General features: G+C 36.8%; 1 protein-coding gene across 1 annotated transcript; it reads right to left on the reverse strand.

Annotated features, from left to right (window-relative positions):
• Positions 1-4702: 4702 nt before the first annotated feature.
• On the reverse strand, positions 4703-7219 carry LOC120169951 (subtilisin-like protease SBT1.5). Its single transcript, XM_039178019.1, has one exon. The coding sequence runs from the start codon at positions 7191-7193 to the stop codon at positions 4875-4877; it is 2319 nt and encodes a 772-aa protein (XP_039033950.1). The 5' UTR covers positions 7194-7219; the 3' UTR covers positions 4703-4874.
• Between the last annotated feature and the right edge of the window lie 8666 nt (positions 7220-15885).

Genomic DNA, 15885 nt, shown 5'->3' on the forward strand with positions numbered 1-15885 from the left:
ACCCTCCTGACCGCATCCGACGGTAGTCGCCTAAGGACGTGCCCAAACCACCGTAGTCTTCCCTCCCTCATTTTTTCGGAAACAGACACCACCCCTAAGGACATCCTAATAGCAGAGTTTGTCGTCATATCCCACAGAGTCCTACCACATGTCCATCGAAGCATTCTCATTTCTGCGGCCTCTATCCTCCTTACGTGATCCTTCTTGGGTGCCCAACATTCTGATCCATACAACAGCGCTGGTCTTATTGCCATTCTATAAAATTTTCCCTTAAGTTTTAGAGGCACCTTCTTGTCACACAAAACTCCAGTAGCGGCCCTCCACTTTAGCCATCCCGCCTTTATACGGTGTGTAACGTCATCATCTACACCCCCATCTTTATGTATCATAGACCCTAAGTACTTGAAACAATCCTTTGAGGGAAGAACGTGTCCTTCTATGCATACTTCTACATCTTTATCGTTTTGGTTCCCATTGAAGTTTGAACATAAATACTCTGTCTTTTCAATATTGATCCTTAAACCTTTTTCTTCCAAAGCAGTCTTCCAGGTTGCCAGTCTACTATTCAACTCAGATTTTGTTTCAGCCACTAAGACAATGTCGTCAGCGAAAAGCATACACCAAGGTACACCGTCTGGTGTCGCACAATAGATGTCGTCCATAATCAAGGCGAAGATGTAAGGGCTAAGAGCCGACCCCTGGTGGAGTCCGATTTCCACCGGGAATGCCTCGGTGTCGCCAACTGTAGTCCTGACGTAAGTAGTAGATCTACAGTACATATCACGAATCGCCCGGATATAAGCAGTTGGTATCCGTCTCGTTTCCAAAGTCTTCCAGATCGTATCGCGAGGAACGCTATCATAAGCCTTCTCAAGGTCAATGAACGCCATGTGAAGATCTCTAGACTTTTCCCTATATTTCTCCATAAGCCGTCGAAGTAGATGAATCGCCTCCGTGGTAGACCTGTTTGGCATAAAGCCAAATTGGTTTTCCGAAACCCTAGTGACTTGTCTCAACCTAGCCTCTATCACCCTTTCCCATAGCTTCATGGTATGGCTGAGTAGTTTAATACCTATGTAGTTACCACAACGTTGGGGATCTCCTTTATTTTTATAGATTGGTATCACCGTAGACTCTCTCCACTCCTCTGGCATCTTGGCAGTCTCTAAAATAATATTAAAGATGTTGGTTAACCACTTAACTCCCTTATCTCCTAGTGCTAACCACACAATGATAGGAATTTGATCAGGACCGACAGCTTTCTCCCTTCCCATCTTTCTAAGAGCCATTTTGACTTCCTCAAACCCAATCCTACTTGTAGGGCAGTCATTGGCCGTAGTATGATGGTCGGCTGACCCAACAACGATATTATCTCTACATGGAGAGGCACCGTCATTAAATAAGCCAAAGAAGTAACTACCCCAAACCCTCTTAATATCATGATCTTTCGTTAAAAGAACACCATTGTTGTCCTTAATAAACCTAATGTTACCTAGATCCTTTTTCCTAATCTCCCTAGATTTTGCAAGTCTGAAGATGCCATTTTGTCCTTCCTTAGTGTCTAATCTCTTGTACATTTCCTCATATGCCTTATCCTTTGCTTTAGCTACCGTTTTCTTGGCTTCCCGCTTTGCCTCCTGGTATCTTTGTTTAGCTCTCGACCTTTCTTCGTCGTCATTGCATTGAAGAAACTCCTTGAAGCAAGTTTGTTTTGTCTTCACCTTAGTTTGGACTTCGTCGTTCCACCACCACGATTCTTTATGTTCCTTGGCCTTCCCCGTCAACAACCCAAGGGTGTTTTGCCCACCTCTCTGATGGAATTTGCCATATTTTTCCATAACATATCTGCGTTATTTGAGTTTGTAGTTTCAAAACCTGTATTAGACAAAAGCTTACTCCTAAAGTCATCAGTTGTCGCTCCATGTAAGTTCTTCCAGAGGATCCTAGGTTTACCCAGTTTAGCCCTCCTATGAGTGCTCCGCCCGTTGGGTACGCGGAACACCAAAATCAACAATTTGTGTTGTGATGCACATGCCTCTTCAGGGAACACCTTACAGTCAATGCAAGCCCATCGTTCCCGATTTCTAACCAAGATGAAGTCGATTTGGGTACAATGTCCCCCGCTATGAAACATAATCAAGTTCGCATCTCTTTTATTAAATAAGGAGTTAGTGATCACCAAATCGTGAGCAGTAGCAAAATCAAGCAACGTACGCCCCTCATCATTCCTGCTACCATAACCGAAACCCCCATGAACACCGTCATACCCGTCGATTGCACTACCTATATGGCCATTGAAGTCTCCCCCTATGAAAACTCTTTGGTCCTCTGGAATGCTCCTAAGTACAATATCTAACTGATCCCAGAAGCAACGTTTCTCCCCCTCCCCTAGGCCAACGTGTGGAGCGTACACTGAAAGGACATTCACCACTTCCGCTTCTATAATAACCTTAATCATCATGATCCTATCCCGGTATCTACAAACTTCAACTACATTTTCCTTGAGACTAGAGGATACCAAGATACCCACCCCATTTCTAGCGTTATCTACTCCTGAATACCACAACTTGTACCCATTACACTCTCTGGCGCGAGCCCCTTTCCACCTAGTCTTCTGAATACATGCAAAATCTATTTTCCTATTACTAAGTACGTCTGTCAGCTCCAGCAGCCTAGCATTTAATGTGCCTACATTTAACGAACAAACTCTAAGTCTAGTCTCCTTGACACCACTCCGTTGAGCCCTCCCCCTATACGCCCTATGGGATCTAAAAGAATGACATGACCTCAAGTAATCATCTATAATCGAAGCTATGAGGGACTATGAAAAAGAAATCCAAATAAGAAAGAAGATACACCAATAAAACGCTAGAGAATTGAGGGTACTAAGAAGCCTAGTTGGTTACTTAATAGGATTCACTTTTCTAATGGAACAAAATAGAAATGGAGAAAAAATAGAACAAAGAACCTTCAATTACGAGTCAAACTCGCCGGTGGGAAGTTGATTTTCGTAAAAATAAGCTTTTTGTTTTTGAAAAAAAAAACAGTCAAATTAAAATTAACTAAAGATTATAGAAATTCTAAAACTTTCTGAAAATTAGAAAGGAGAAGACAAGAGGAAAGAAACGCACTGAGGAACGGAAATCAAATGACTGAGAGAGTAGATCTGGGGATTTGCAGAGCTAAAAGCAAAGGAAGAGAGCAACAGAATTATTAAATTTATTTTGCGTGAACCGAAGAGGAGTTAAAGGAATTTTCAACAGTTTTAAAACTGAGAATATTTGAGTTTAGAGAGGAGAAATCAAATCGGAAAAACACAGGAGATGGGTCTGTCCAGTATTAAATCAGGCTCTTTCGTTTCTTTTCTTGCCTCCTAAAAAGATGAAATTTTTCTTTCTTCCTAGCGTTGATGCTGGCGTGTATGAGATGATCAAAGTCTCAAATAAGAAATAAAATATGTATAACGAAGAAAACCCAGATCCAGATCTAGATCTTGCATCAAACAGTGAAAGAACAGTCAAGACAAATCAAAGCACACACCTTTTATGCATACATATAAATCTAAACAAAAATCAAAGGAAAGCAGAACACATAAACAAGATATGGGAGATGAGAAAACTAGCACCAGGCCGACTTCAAAACAAAGAGAAACTCTAGTTTGTGAAAATTTTCTCGCGGTTTCTCGGGAACCAACCAAACAGAAAAGCAAAGCAACAGAAATCAGAATGAGTAAAAGACTGATAAATAATTGTTACCGCAGATCGTGGTGAAGTACCGAAAGGAAGTGCAGAGATATTCTTCCGAAAAGTCAAATTTTGGAAAGACCCTAGAATTTCTTCAAAGAGAAACAGAGAGAGCAAGAGAGAGCAAGATCGTACAACAAGTAAAGAGCCATCCTAATTATAACTTTGTTTACATTTATGATTATGTTCGTAAATTTTCATTATAATTCTAAATATTTTTTATTTTTAATAAAACTAACAGATTTCTATATAAAAAAATACAATACCTTTTATCTAATAACATAACACTCCAAGATTTTTATCAATTTGACACCACTGCGCATTTTAATCAACATGACACCTTAAAACAGTTTATTATCTATTAATACCTCAAGTATTTGATTGTTTTGTTTTACATATTACATATTAACGTAATGGAAATAAAAGATATTTTCCATTAAAGGATATTTAGGACATGACTTAGAAATATTAAAAGATATTTTTTATAATAAATTTTCCACACTGCTTAACTTGAACGATGGAGATAAATATTGAAAAAAGTGATGTGAAAAATCCATGTAAATTTTCAGATATGCGATGTTTGTTTATTGGTTTATAAGTTCAAAAGATAACCTGGAAAAATTTTAAATTACCATATATTTTAATTATTTTATTTGTATTTTATATTAATGATCTATTTTTATCCCTTAAAATTTTAGTAATCAATATTTAGTCTTTAGGACACAATTACATCCCTAAATGAACACAGAAGTTGCCCATTTAACTTAATCAGCCAACCTCTCAGGATTTTTTGTCCTAATCATTGCCTTGTTGTGATGCCATTGCTGTTAAAATCACATTAACGTTGTAAAAATGCGTTTGACATATCCGCCACATATTTGTATCAAACACTCACTTCCATATCCGAATATCGTAATATTCTCGAAACACAATTTACAAAACATTCATAGCTTCTTAATTTGTCACTAAAAAAATACACCTGCCCTTCACCTTGCGTTACAAGCAAACTCCACCGGTTTTCTGATATAGAAAACCAAATAGCAAATAAAGAGACATTTCTTAAGAAAAAACCCTAAAAAAGGTGATCCAAAATCCCTAAAACCCTAAACAAATTGAGAAACACACACAAGTTCACAAAGGTTGCTGCATTGTCACAATTAAGGGACTAGTGACATTATGCTTCCCGTCAGACCACACAATCGAACCACTTTTCATATTGCTCCCACCAGGAGACAGCTTCACTGCCATGGCTTCAACTCTCACAAGGAAGTTCAATTTTTGGCCAACCCTTCTAAATACAAGCTCTTGTGGTTCAACTGTTACCACTATGTCACTTGGTGGGTTGATTGTGACTTTGTATACTGAATTTGGGTCACCAACATTGGTGACTTGCCTGATGAGATGCGTAGACATGTTGTGTCTGCCATATTGTTGAAAAACGGCCGAGAACGATGGGTAATTCAGGTTTCCGGCGTGTCCGGCAAATTTGGCACCACTGCAATCGGCGGTTTTTCTTGCGAGTACTTTGATGTTGTTGATTGTGTAATTGGAATTGCATAGGAAATTGATGTAATCCATTGTGGTTATGTCGTAAACCAGGCCGGGATTCATGGCCTTCGAGGGATGGACATGTCCGGATCCGAAATCCAATACGGTGGATGTGTTCCCGTTGGATTCGTCGATCATGGTTTCGCCACTGTTGTCAACAGTGTAAGCGGTGGTCATCAGGGCAGATTTTATGGCTGCGGGGCTCCAGTCAGGGTGAGCTGCTTTTAACAATGCCGCCAACCCTGAAGCATGGGGACATGCCATTGATGTGCCTGAAAGAATGTTGAACTCTGTCTTTCTATTGTCGGAGGAAACACCGGATGGGCTGACTTTGTCTGTCCAGGCTGCGAGGATGTTCAATCCGGGAGCGATCATGTCTGGTTTCAGAATTTCGGGTGTCTGAGGATTAGGCCCTCGAGCTGAAAATGATGCCACAACCGGGGCTGGTTGGACCCCTAACCGAGTTCCTTTAAAGACTATAGTAGCAGTGGCTGGTGACTTGGATTTAGACGCTGAATCAATGTAGCCTCTAATCTCATCACCATTTGAGGCGCCAACGGAGGTTGCCGGCAGGACATGGCAATCGGCAACCAACCCTTCGCCGTCGAAAGCACCGTTAGCCAAAATCATTCCGATGCCACCTGCTTTCTTGACAACTTCACCTTTAGCAGCTCTTGAATTAATCCCTCTATCACACATGACTATTTTCCCTTTCACAAACTCAGGATCCAATGAACCTTCTAAACACAAAGAAGAGGAATACCCATAGCCGCCGCCAGTACCGGCGTAAACCAACGGGTACATCCGACCCGTAGATAAACCGGGTCCATTGTAGATACTGACTCCGGGTAAGACCTTCCCGTTTCCAAGCTTAACCTCGGCGGGAAAATCCCTATCAATCGTCCCAGCACCGATCGTAGCCACCCATGGAGCCACATTGGTGACGGTCAATCCACCGGGACCGCCGTTTCCGGCGGAGGCCGAAACAAATATCCCCATATCAGCAGCACTGAAAGCACCGATAGCAATGGCGTCGAGGTGATACGGTACTACAACACCGCCGACACTCAACGAAATCACATCAACCCCATCAGCCACGGCGGCGTCAAAGGCAGCGAGGATATCAGAGTCAAAGCAACCGGCGTTCCAGCAAACTTTATAAGCGGCAAGTCTCGCTTTTGGCGCCATCCCGGCAGCCACACCTTTAGCATAACCCAATGTAGAAGCTGGAAACACATACCTTCCGGCAGCAATAGAAGCCGTGTGGGTCCCATGACCGTCGGAATCTCGCGGGGAACGAAACTCCGCCGTCTCGTTCATTTTCCCGTTAGTCGCTTCGTACCCATTGCAGAAAAACCTCGCTCCGATCAGCTTTCTATTACAAGAACCAGAAGTAAAATCTTTCGTCGTCACACATTGGCCTTTCCATTTTGAAGGAACAGGACCCAAGTCACTGTCGTTGAAGCTTTGACGCTCCGGCCAAATACCCGTATCGATAACCCCGATGACAAGATCCGACCCGAAGTTAGATTCCTCCAAAAGCCCGGCTCTGTCAGTGGTTTTTAGACCCAGAAACTGAGGGGAGCGCGTGGTGTGCAGGCGCCGGACTTGTTCGGGGATTACAGCGACGACATGGGGGAGTGTTTGGAGCTTGACGGCTTCAGTTGGAGTGAGCTTAGTGGAGAATCCATGGAAAACGGTGTCGTAAACGTGAATGACTTGTGTTGGAGTCGAAGGGGAGAGGATCGATGAAAGGGAAGATTCGTACCAGTGCTTGTGGGTGGTGAAAATGGAGGGCTTGGCGTCGTATTTGACTCTGACGATGAAGGTTTTTTGATGGTCCCTTGAAGCGGATGAAGCTAAAGAGAGTAAAGAAAGGAAGAAGAAGAGGAAGAAAGCCATTGAAGGAGGTTTTGGGAGTGAACTCAGTGTGGATCGGATTGTGAATAAAAAGGAGAGAGCTTTGAACTGTGTTAGCAGCTGGAAAAACCTGGCCTGGATTTGGACGTAATGCAATGTAATGTAATTATTACCATGGAATTTGTACCATTCAAAGCTTAGGCAAAGGTTAAAGCTTTGATTGTAATTATTATCATTTACTAAGTAATTAAACTACAATAATTATATGACTAAATTATACTTACTCAGTTATGTTAACAATTATTTTGACTATTGATTTTTAATTTAATCAGATTACCCAACTATTTTAATGTTTCAATTAAACCACTAATTGCTACTTATATCAACAACCACAAACCCCTTGATTACATCACTCTTGCCTGCAATAGATGTTTTAACTCTCCAAACCCGCTTAACCTTTTTACCCTGAGGACAATATTTGACCACATGCCCAAATATTCCACAATTAGCATGTGATGAAGGCATCCATGGTTCAGATACCCTAGCCCTAACATTAGATCCATCACATAACATAATATTAACATGCTCTGAGAATTTATAGCCAACAGCAACCTCAACGCAAATCTGAGCATACTCAAGGCGTTCCATAGAAGCAGTTATAGAATCCATGTGCGAAGGTTTGCCCAATGCACTCACAATATAGCTAAGTCTCTTCTTCGAGAATAATTCCAAAGGAACATTGTACAGTTGCTCCCAAATAGACATATGAACTAGATCAAAGCTTAATTCCTTTAGATTTGGCTCCCATTTTTGAAAAAAATTAGGCATATAATGTAGATGTCAGGGACCATTCTCTAAAACCCAGTCTCTAACAATTGAATTAACGAATGAAAAACAAACAAATTTGAACTAGCCAAGCTATTCATCGGAGAAGACTTCCTTCACATGATCTCGATGATCTTCTGCAAGGAGCTAAAATTCAGAGCTGAGCCCACAAATTGGCCCACCAGTGCATACCTCCATTCTAAGACCCCATCCTCAAACACAGAGCGAGACAATTTGACCATAGTCGAGCCTTCAATATCTGATGACGAAAAGAAATTGAGCTCCAGCTCATTCGGCGCGAAAAATAACTATCTCCAGTTTGTAGCTACCTCACCAGACATTAGCCAACAAACACAAAAGAATTGAAACAACAAGAAAAGGAAGAAGACAAGTGAAAGAAAATGGCGTTGTCTTCAATCACAAGTAGATTGACTAATGTGTACCGAGAGAGAAGACTTAACGTGCGCCATCTTAATCCTTGGTGCACCAGAATTTTTTTTTTATAATTGCATATTTGATCTTCAATATTTATACATCATATTATTTTGATCATAATTTAATTCTGTTAAAATAAATTTAATCTCTAATTAGATGGTGACATGTATCACTATCGGCTTGGAGGATAATTTTTAATTAATTAATTATTTAATATATTTATTTTTACTCTAATACGATGGTGACACGTGTCACAACCTTGATAAGAGAGAATAAAATGATGAATTAAGCAAATATTAGATTCAAACTTGGGCAAATGGCTTTGAATACACACGACTAAACCACCAACCTAAGCCTCACAATTCGTTTCATAATACAACATAACTTATATATCTATTCCGCAATGGCAAGAAAAAATATATTTTAACTTTTTATTCAACTTATTAAATATATTTTATTTTTATTATAACTTTAAAATGTATTTAATTTTTATCTTGACTTTAAAAATATATTTTATTCTTTTATTAACTTAAAAATATTTTTTATTAACTTATCTTCAAATAGTATATTTTATTCCTTTTTTTTAACTTAAAGTAATAATAAAAAATACAATTTTAAGTTAATAAAAAATAATATATATATATTTGAAGTTAAGATAATAACAAAATATATTTTTAAGTTAATAAAAGAATAAAATATATTTAAAGTTAATATATAAGAAATATATATTTTAAGTTAATAAAAAATGAAATATATATTTAAAGATAAGATAAGAATAAAACATTTTTTAAATAAAAAATAAAATATATTTAATAAGTTGGATAAGAAAATAAAATATATATTTTTAAACTTACAATATCAATTTAAAATAAAAATTTATAAAATGTTATAATTTAAATTAAATTTTAAAAATTTGTACACAACATATATACTATATGTTGTAAAGCATTAGTGGTTGCTTACTTGCTTGTCAAACAAGCAATCCCGGATTGATTCTTTCCAAATTCCAACTTCCATTAATTTGTTTTCTTATAATTATAAGGTGACAATCTCTCATAGGAGGAAAATAAATTTATTGAATTTAATTAAAATTAAGATCAAATTGACATCTTATGTAAGTAACAATGACCAAAAATGTTAATTGAGATGTCATTTTTTGGTTAAATTTTAACTGCCACGACACCTCATCCGTTAAAAGTTAATGGTCAACAGCTTGATTAAAACATTTAAATAATTGAGTGATCTAATTGATTAAATCAAAACATCGATGGTCAAAATGATTTTTGAATATAGTTGAGTGACCACTAGTGTAGTTTACCCTAACTATATATAGTATAGATAATGCGATGATGCAACTATTAAAGCCGGTATGGGGCCATTTCACATGTCATCGTGTAGCATGTTTTCATTTTTTACCTTATGATTGATAAGGTAATTATAATTCTAAAATTTAAATTATCATCAAATAATTGTATATATACCTAGAATTTTGACAGAATATGATGTTTAATTTCATAATTCTCTTGTACATCGAATTTTCTCGAAATTTATTTGTATTTTCTGATTTAGGGTTATATGTATCTACCTATATATATTTTTTAGAATATGTTGTTTAATTTTGTAACTCTACAGCCATTCAATATCAAATGGTTGAGAGTGTTCTTTGAACAAATACTACCACCTTCTACTTACCAGATAACTCTTAACCATTTAACATTGAACGTTCACACCACTGATATTCCTGGTGTTCGAACCCGGAACCTCAAGGAATAACAACAATTTCTTTACCACCAAAGTCGCTTGGTTCGCGCTCCATGTATTAAATTTGAATATGCAATTTGCATTCGTAGATAGCTTTCTTAGTTTGTTTGTCGATACAATCAAATTTGTTTGTATCTATCTTTTATTTGAGTTTTTTTTTATTATGAAATTTAACATATTTCTTATATGATCCTTGTATGATCTCAAGTAGCTATTTTTTTGTTTAAATAATTATAAAAATATATGTTTAATTTATGATTAAGGTTATGACTCTTCAATGTAGTTTTAGATATTAAAAAAAACTAGCTTCTTTTATTGTAAAAAAAAATTTAGCAGAGACAATGATGGAACCAAAGCATGAGTTGGGGGGGGGGGACTTTGCCTCTTAATATTTTTAACCTAATGATAATTTGAAGTTGTAGTAAATATAAACATTAAATAAATCAACCTTTATCTTTAAAAATTGAATTTAAATAATTAAGAGTTGTATAAAGTTTAATCTTGATTCCATCCTCGCCTTTTGGAACATTGATCCTGGTAGAGCTAAGTAGCCAGCTTGCTGGGACCAATTTGACAAAAGCATGGCATGAAGGAGGACAGTTGTGAAATGATCAAAGAGTCATCAATGGCGTTGAAGGAGGCCTGAAAATGGTTGGGTCCATGGGCTCTAACACACACATCATTTATATTTTGAATTATAAGCCCCCCATGTCCACGGATCACCTTTATATGTGTGGTAAAACGTTTGCCCTCTTTTCACTTTCCAATTATGCAAATCTCAACCGTGGGCTCTCTCTTGTCTGCACCTTCATTGCACACACATTGACATATACATACTTCATTCTTGTTCTCTCGACTACGCGAGCTATGTTCAAAACAAATTAAACAATAATTTTAGGGGTTTAAAGGATAATAATGTTTGATGAAATATTCATGAACTTTTATTGATTCATTTAGGCTGCCCGAATTTCAACTACAATTTGGCCCAAAATAGATTCTTATTCTTTATTTTTAACGCGCATAAATGATCATTAAAACATGCTCATTCAATCATAAAAGGTGTCACGTTTTGAGGTGAAATTGTAGGATTGATGAGAATTAGGTTAGATAGATTTTAAGTGAGAAGGTGAATTTAGAAAAAGAAATACTCGTTCAATCATAAAAGATGATCCAATTGAATTTGGTACAAGTTCATATGTTCATAGGTACCATACAACTGTAAAATAGTATTAAAAATCTAACAGATTCTAACGGTGCATTTGCTGACTCATGCAAGCTGCTTCTAACTAGATCAGACCGTTTCCAGCTCATCTTCACGTTGACCCACTACGGCTCCCTTTGGTGAGTTATAGCCTTTTTGGGCTTTCACACTATTGCATCACCTAGCCCATCATTTCCCATTGACCTAGACCATTTGGATTCTTTACACATGTCCTCTCTAACACATGCTTCCTCTGACATTTCAATTCTTAAATCGTTTCCAACCCCTAATGCCTCACCTATCATCCTCAATTTTCTCTTCGTAAACCTTAAATCGGGAGGGAACCTCTTCCCAATGGCTGTAATACGGAGGGTGTACTAAATTGTTTTAGTAACTCTTGCAAAAAAATCTTGTCAATGTTTTATCTCTGTCAGAGATGACAACCTTAAGTGGTCCATGTAAATTATACATTTGATCCAAATACACTTTAGCAACATGTAGAGATGTATAGGGGTGAGCCAGTGGTATCAAATGACCATAGTTAATAAATTTATCTACCACGACTAGGATGCAATTGTATTTCATAGAGGAAGACCTTCAATAATCTATGGTGATAACTTTCCAAGCATTATTTAGGACATGAATAGGTTGTAGTAGACCTAGCTTGGCCACATGTTCTATATTTATTCTTTGACACACTTCACACTGCTGCACATGCTGCACATAGAAGATGGATCATAGTCTTTATCTTAGGCCAAGAAAAAAGTCTTCACCCTCAAATAAGTGCCTTGTATACCTGAGTCCTTTAGGGTGAGTCATGTAAGGCTGAAATAATCTTCTCTGAGATCTCCATATTATCCCACATAGGCTCTATTCTTAAAATACAAAATTCCTTTGAGCAATTTTCAATCCACAATTGAATCAAGTTGAATTGTTATCATAAGATTTTTTTCTTGAGCTAATGCAATGTTTACATAGCTCTGCTTAATATCTTGAACCCAAGTATAGGTTTGATGATTATCACTCCCATATGTAAAAAATTCCTAAAATCTCCTTCCCGTTCACTCATTAGTCTTCTCTTTTCTGTATTGGGTTGTGTAATTTAGTCTTAACAATTTGGTCAACCTCTTTTTCTAGGTAATGGTTGTCAACTTTTGTTCCAGAAGATGTTTTAAGGGTTCATGGTTTATCTTAATGACAAAGGACCACTCTACAAGTAATGTCTCCACTAAGACACTGTCATTAAGATGTTCAAGCATTCTTTTTCATAGATGGACACATCTGCATGTGTAGAACTAAAAGCTTTACTGAGATAGGCTATAGGTCTTCCTGCCTGATACAACATTGCTCCAATGCTCTTAGAGCTAGCATCAGTTTCCAAAAAATGTTTTGACTAAAATTGGACAGAGCTAAAACTGAAGCCTAACACATGACTAGTTTTAAATCTTCAAAGGCTGCCCTAGCTTTGGGAGACCAGTGAAAACCTTCTTTTTTTTAACATATTTTTCAAGGGTTTGCTCAATTCCCATAACCTTTGATAAACTTCTTGTAATATCCTATTAATCCTAAGGATCCTCTTAAAGCCTTCGAATTCTTAGGCAAAGGCCATTGTTGAACAACCTTAAGTTTAGAAAGTTCGGTAGCTACCTCTGTACTAAGATTACATGGCCCAAATACTCCACATGTATTTGTCCAAATAATCACTTACGTCTCTTGACATATAGTTAATTCTTAAGCAGAATTTTTAATACAATTCTTAAGTGTTGTTTATGTGCTGTCAGGCTATGACTATAGACCAGGATTTCATCAAAGAAAACAAGAACAAATTTTCTCAAATATTCACCAATTAGATCATTCATGAGTGATTGAAAGGTAGTAGAGGCATTAGTCAACCCAAAAGACATTATCTTAAATTCATAATGCCTTTGACGAGTCTTGAAAGTAGTTTTGGGAATATCTTCTGCCTTGATTCTAATATGTCAGTATCCACCCTTAGATCATTTTAAAAAAAAAATTGAATCTCATTCAACTCATCCAACAAGTCGTCTACTATAAGAATAAGAAATTTATTTTTGGCTGTTGTAGAGTTATGTTTTCTATAGTCCACACAGAACCTCCAGGATCCATCATTTTTCTTAATCAACAAGCATGTAAAAACAAATGGACTCTGACTCAGTTGAATGACGAAGGATGTCAAGCTCTCAGCAATTTACTTCTCTACCTCTGTCTTGTGGTGATGTGCAAACTTGTAAAGCCTAAGGTTCACTAGTTGTGCATCGTATTTTAAAACAATTACATGATTATGTTTCCTTGGAGGTGGCATTCCTTTAGGTTCCTCAAAAACTTCCTTTAATTCTTCTAGTAAGGGTTGAAGCTGTTTAGGAACTAGACTATCTCGTCACTTCTATACTCAACAAGTAGATTTTTTTCTTTAATTCACTATCCTTCTCAGCTAACTTCTAAAATTTTTCACATGTTATGGGTCCGAACAATGGTAGCTTTTGAGTTCCTTTGATGATAACCCTGTCCCCTTCCTTATCAAAATTTAAAGTTTTAATTTTGAAGTCCATCAAGATGGGACTGCATTCTTCTATATAGTCCACCCCAAACACCATCTCACTTCCTCCCAAAGATAAAACCCTAAAGTTGATAACTATATAAAAAATAACCTTTAAGAATTTTTTCACCTAGGTTAAGATTGAATTTAAGCATTATTAGGAATATATTAGGATCATTTGTACATGTTTTACATCAATTGCATTATGGGAGTTAGTTGAGAAACATTGGGCTTATTTTAATTTTATTATTGGAAATTGGTACACTACTGTTGTGGCATTCCTTGAAGTTGCAGATAATACTGTGATAAAGCTGCATCAACTGATGAGTCACTAGATAGTTATGAAAATCTTTTGGAATGGACAGTTGGCGAGGCAGTTGTCAAATGGCTGGAAGTCACCTAAAACGTGGAGGAATATTTTTGGTTAAGGGCAAATTCTCCTAGCATAGAAATAAGAGGGGTATCTACACCATTTGATCAATTTTCTCTCAAAATATTTTATCCACGCATTTTACCTTATATCAACCATGATTGCCTAGACTTATCGCTAAATAGTGTTGCAGCAGCTTGGGGAGCTTTGTCGTGTAACTGAGGCGATCAAGAAGATCTTATCATGTTTATACTCTTGTTATTCGTTGAGATAGGAAAATAACAAAGTACATTTGGGATGTGTTGTTAAACTTTTGGGATGTTAATTTGGTACTAAACTTTAACGAGTGTTTAAATGTTTTTGCTATGATTTATGTTTAAACTTTGAATTTTTGTGCTGCCGTACCTTTAAGATAACTTTAGAAATGAATTTATTTTCATGTATGACTTATTGATGATGTTTGGAAATAAATATTATTAATATTTTATACTACTTATGTTCAATATTGGTTTTGATGAGAAGCAATTTTGCATATTGAGATTTATAATGCCAATAATCTAACATTGTTAATTATTTAATCACTTGAATGAACTAATCTGTGATAGATACATAAATGTAGGGGTGTATGCATAATTACAGTAAAAACAGTGTTATGACCCATATTTCTAATTATTGCATTAATGGAAATTTTCGGAGCTTCCCTTTCCTCTTCAATATATCATTTTCTTCTTCAGATTCCTTCTCTCTGGATTCTTTCTCCTCTTCTATACAATTTAGTTATCTCCCTTTGCGTTGAGCCCCAGGTGAAAATTTTCCCCCACAATTAAAACACAAGTTGTGGGCTCTTATGTACACTACTAAGTTTTGTTTGGCATTGATGTTGAGAGCGCCTGATTTGCTGATTGGAGCAATATTCACATTCTTAACCATACCTTTTTGATGCGAATATGTAAATTTCTAGTATGAGGTTTATACTTCTTACTTTTAATCTCATTTGTCAACTCACACAGTTTAGTTTGCATGTATGCTTCAGAGAGTGTGTTAGCTCCCAACATTCTCTCCTTATTCTTCAGCCCCTCATTCATCTCACTAATGAAACCAGATATAAAATAATCGTCTCCTAAATATATGTTATTTGGTAGCAAGAAAGGTCTCAACTCCTCAAATTTCTCATAGTATTCTTCCCCATTGGTCTTTTGCATCAACTTGTTAAATTCTTCAATAGTGTCTGAATAATTTTTATCACATAACCTATGGTACATATCTGCTTCAAACTCATGTCAAGTCAGATTGGATTTCTGCATGATATATCCACCAAACCAAGTCTCAGCCTCCCCAACCAAGTACATGGCATCTATCTTTATTTTCTGCTATTTAGAAATCCCTAGTAAGTTGAAGTATTTTTTACACTTTCTAATCCAGTCCCTAGGATTATTTCCTTCAAGCACCTGCAATTCCATTTTTGGTCGGGGTATAACAACCCTTGTGTTGCCAAAAGAAATGTTAGACACATATGTTGTCAATATTTCCCTAATTTCCGGTTTTGATTTCATTGGAACTACTAACAGTATTTCCTAATTGCAAT

Source organism: Hibiscus syriacus, unplaced genomic scaffold, assembly GCF_006381635.1.
Source record: "Hibiscus syriacus cultivar Baekdansim isolate YM2019G1 unplaced genomic scaffold, ASM638163v2 tig00111769_pilon, whole genome shotgun sequence".
In the NCBI taxonomy this organism is placed as follows: domain Eukaryota; kingdom Viridiplantae; phylum Streptophyta; class Magnoliopsida; order Malvales; family Malvaceae; genus Hibiscus; species Hibiscus syriacus.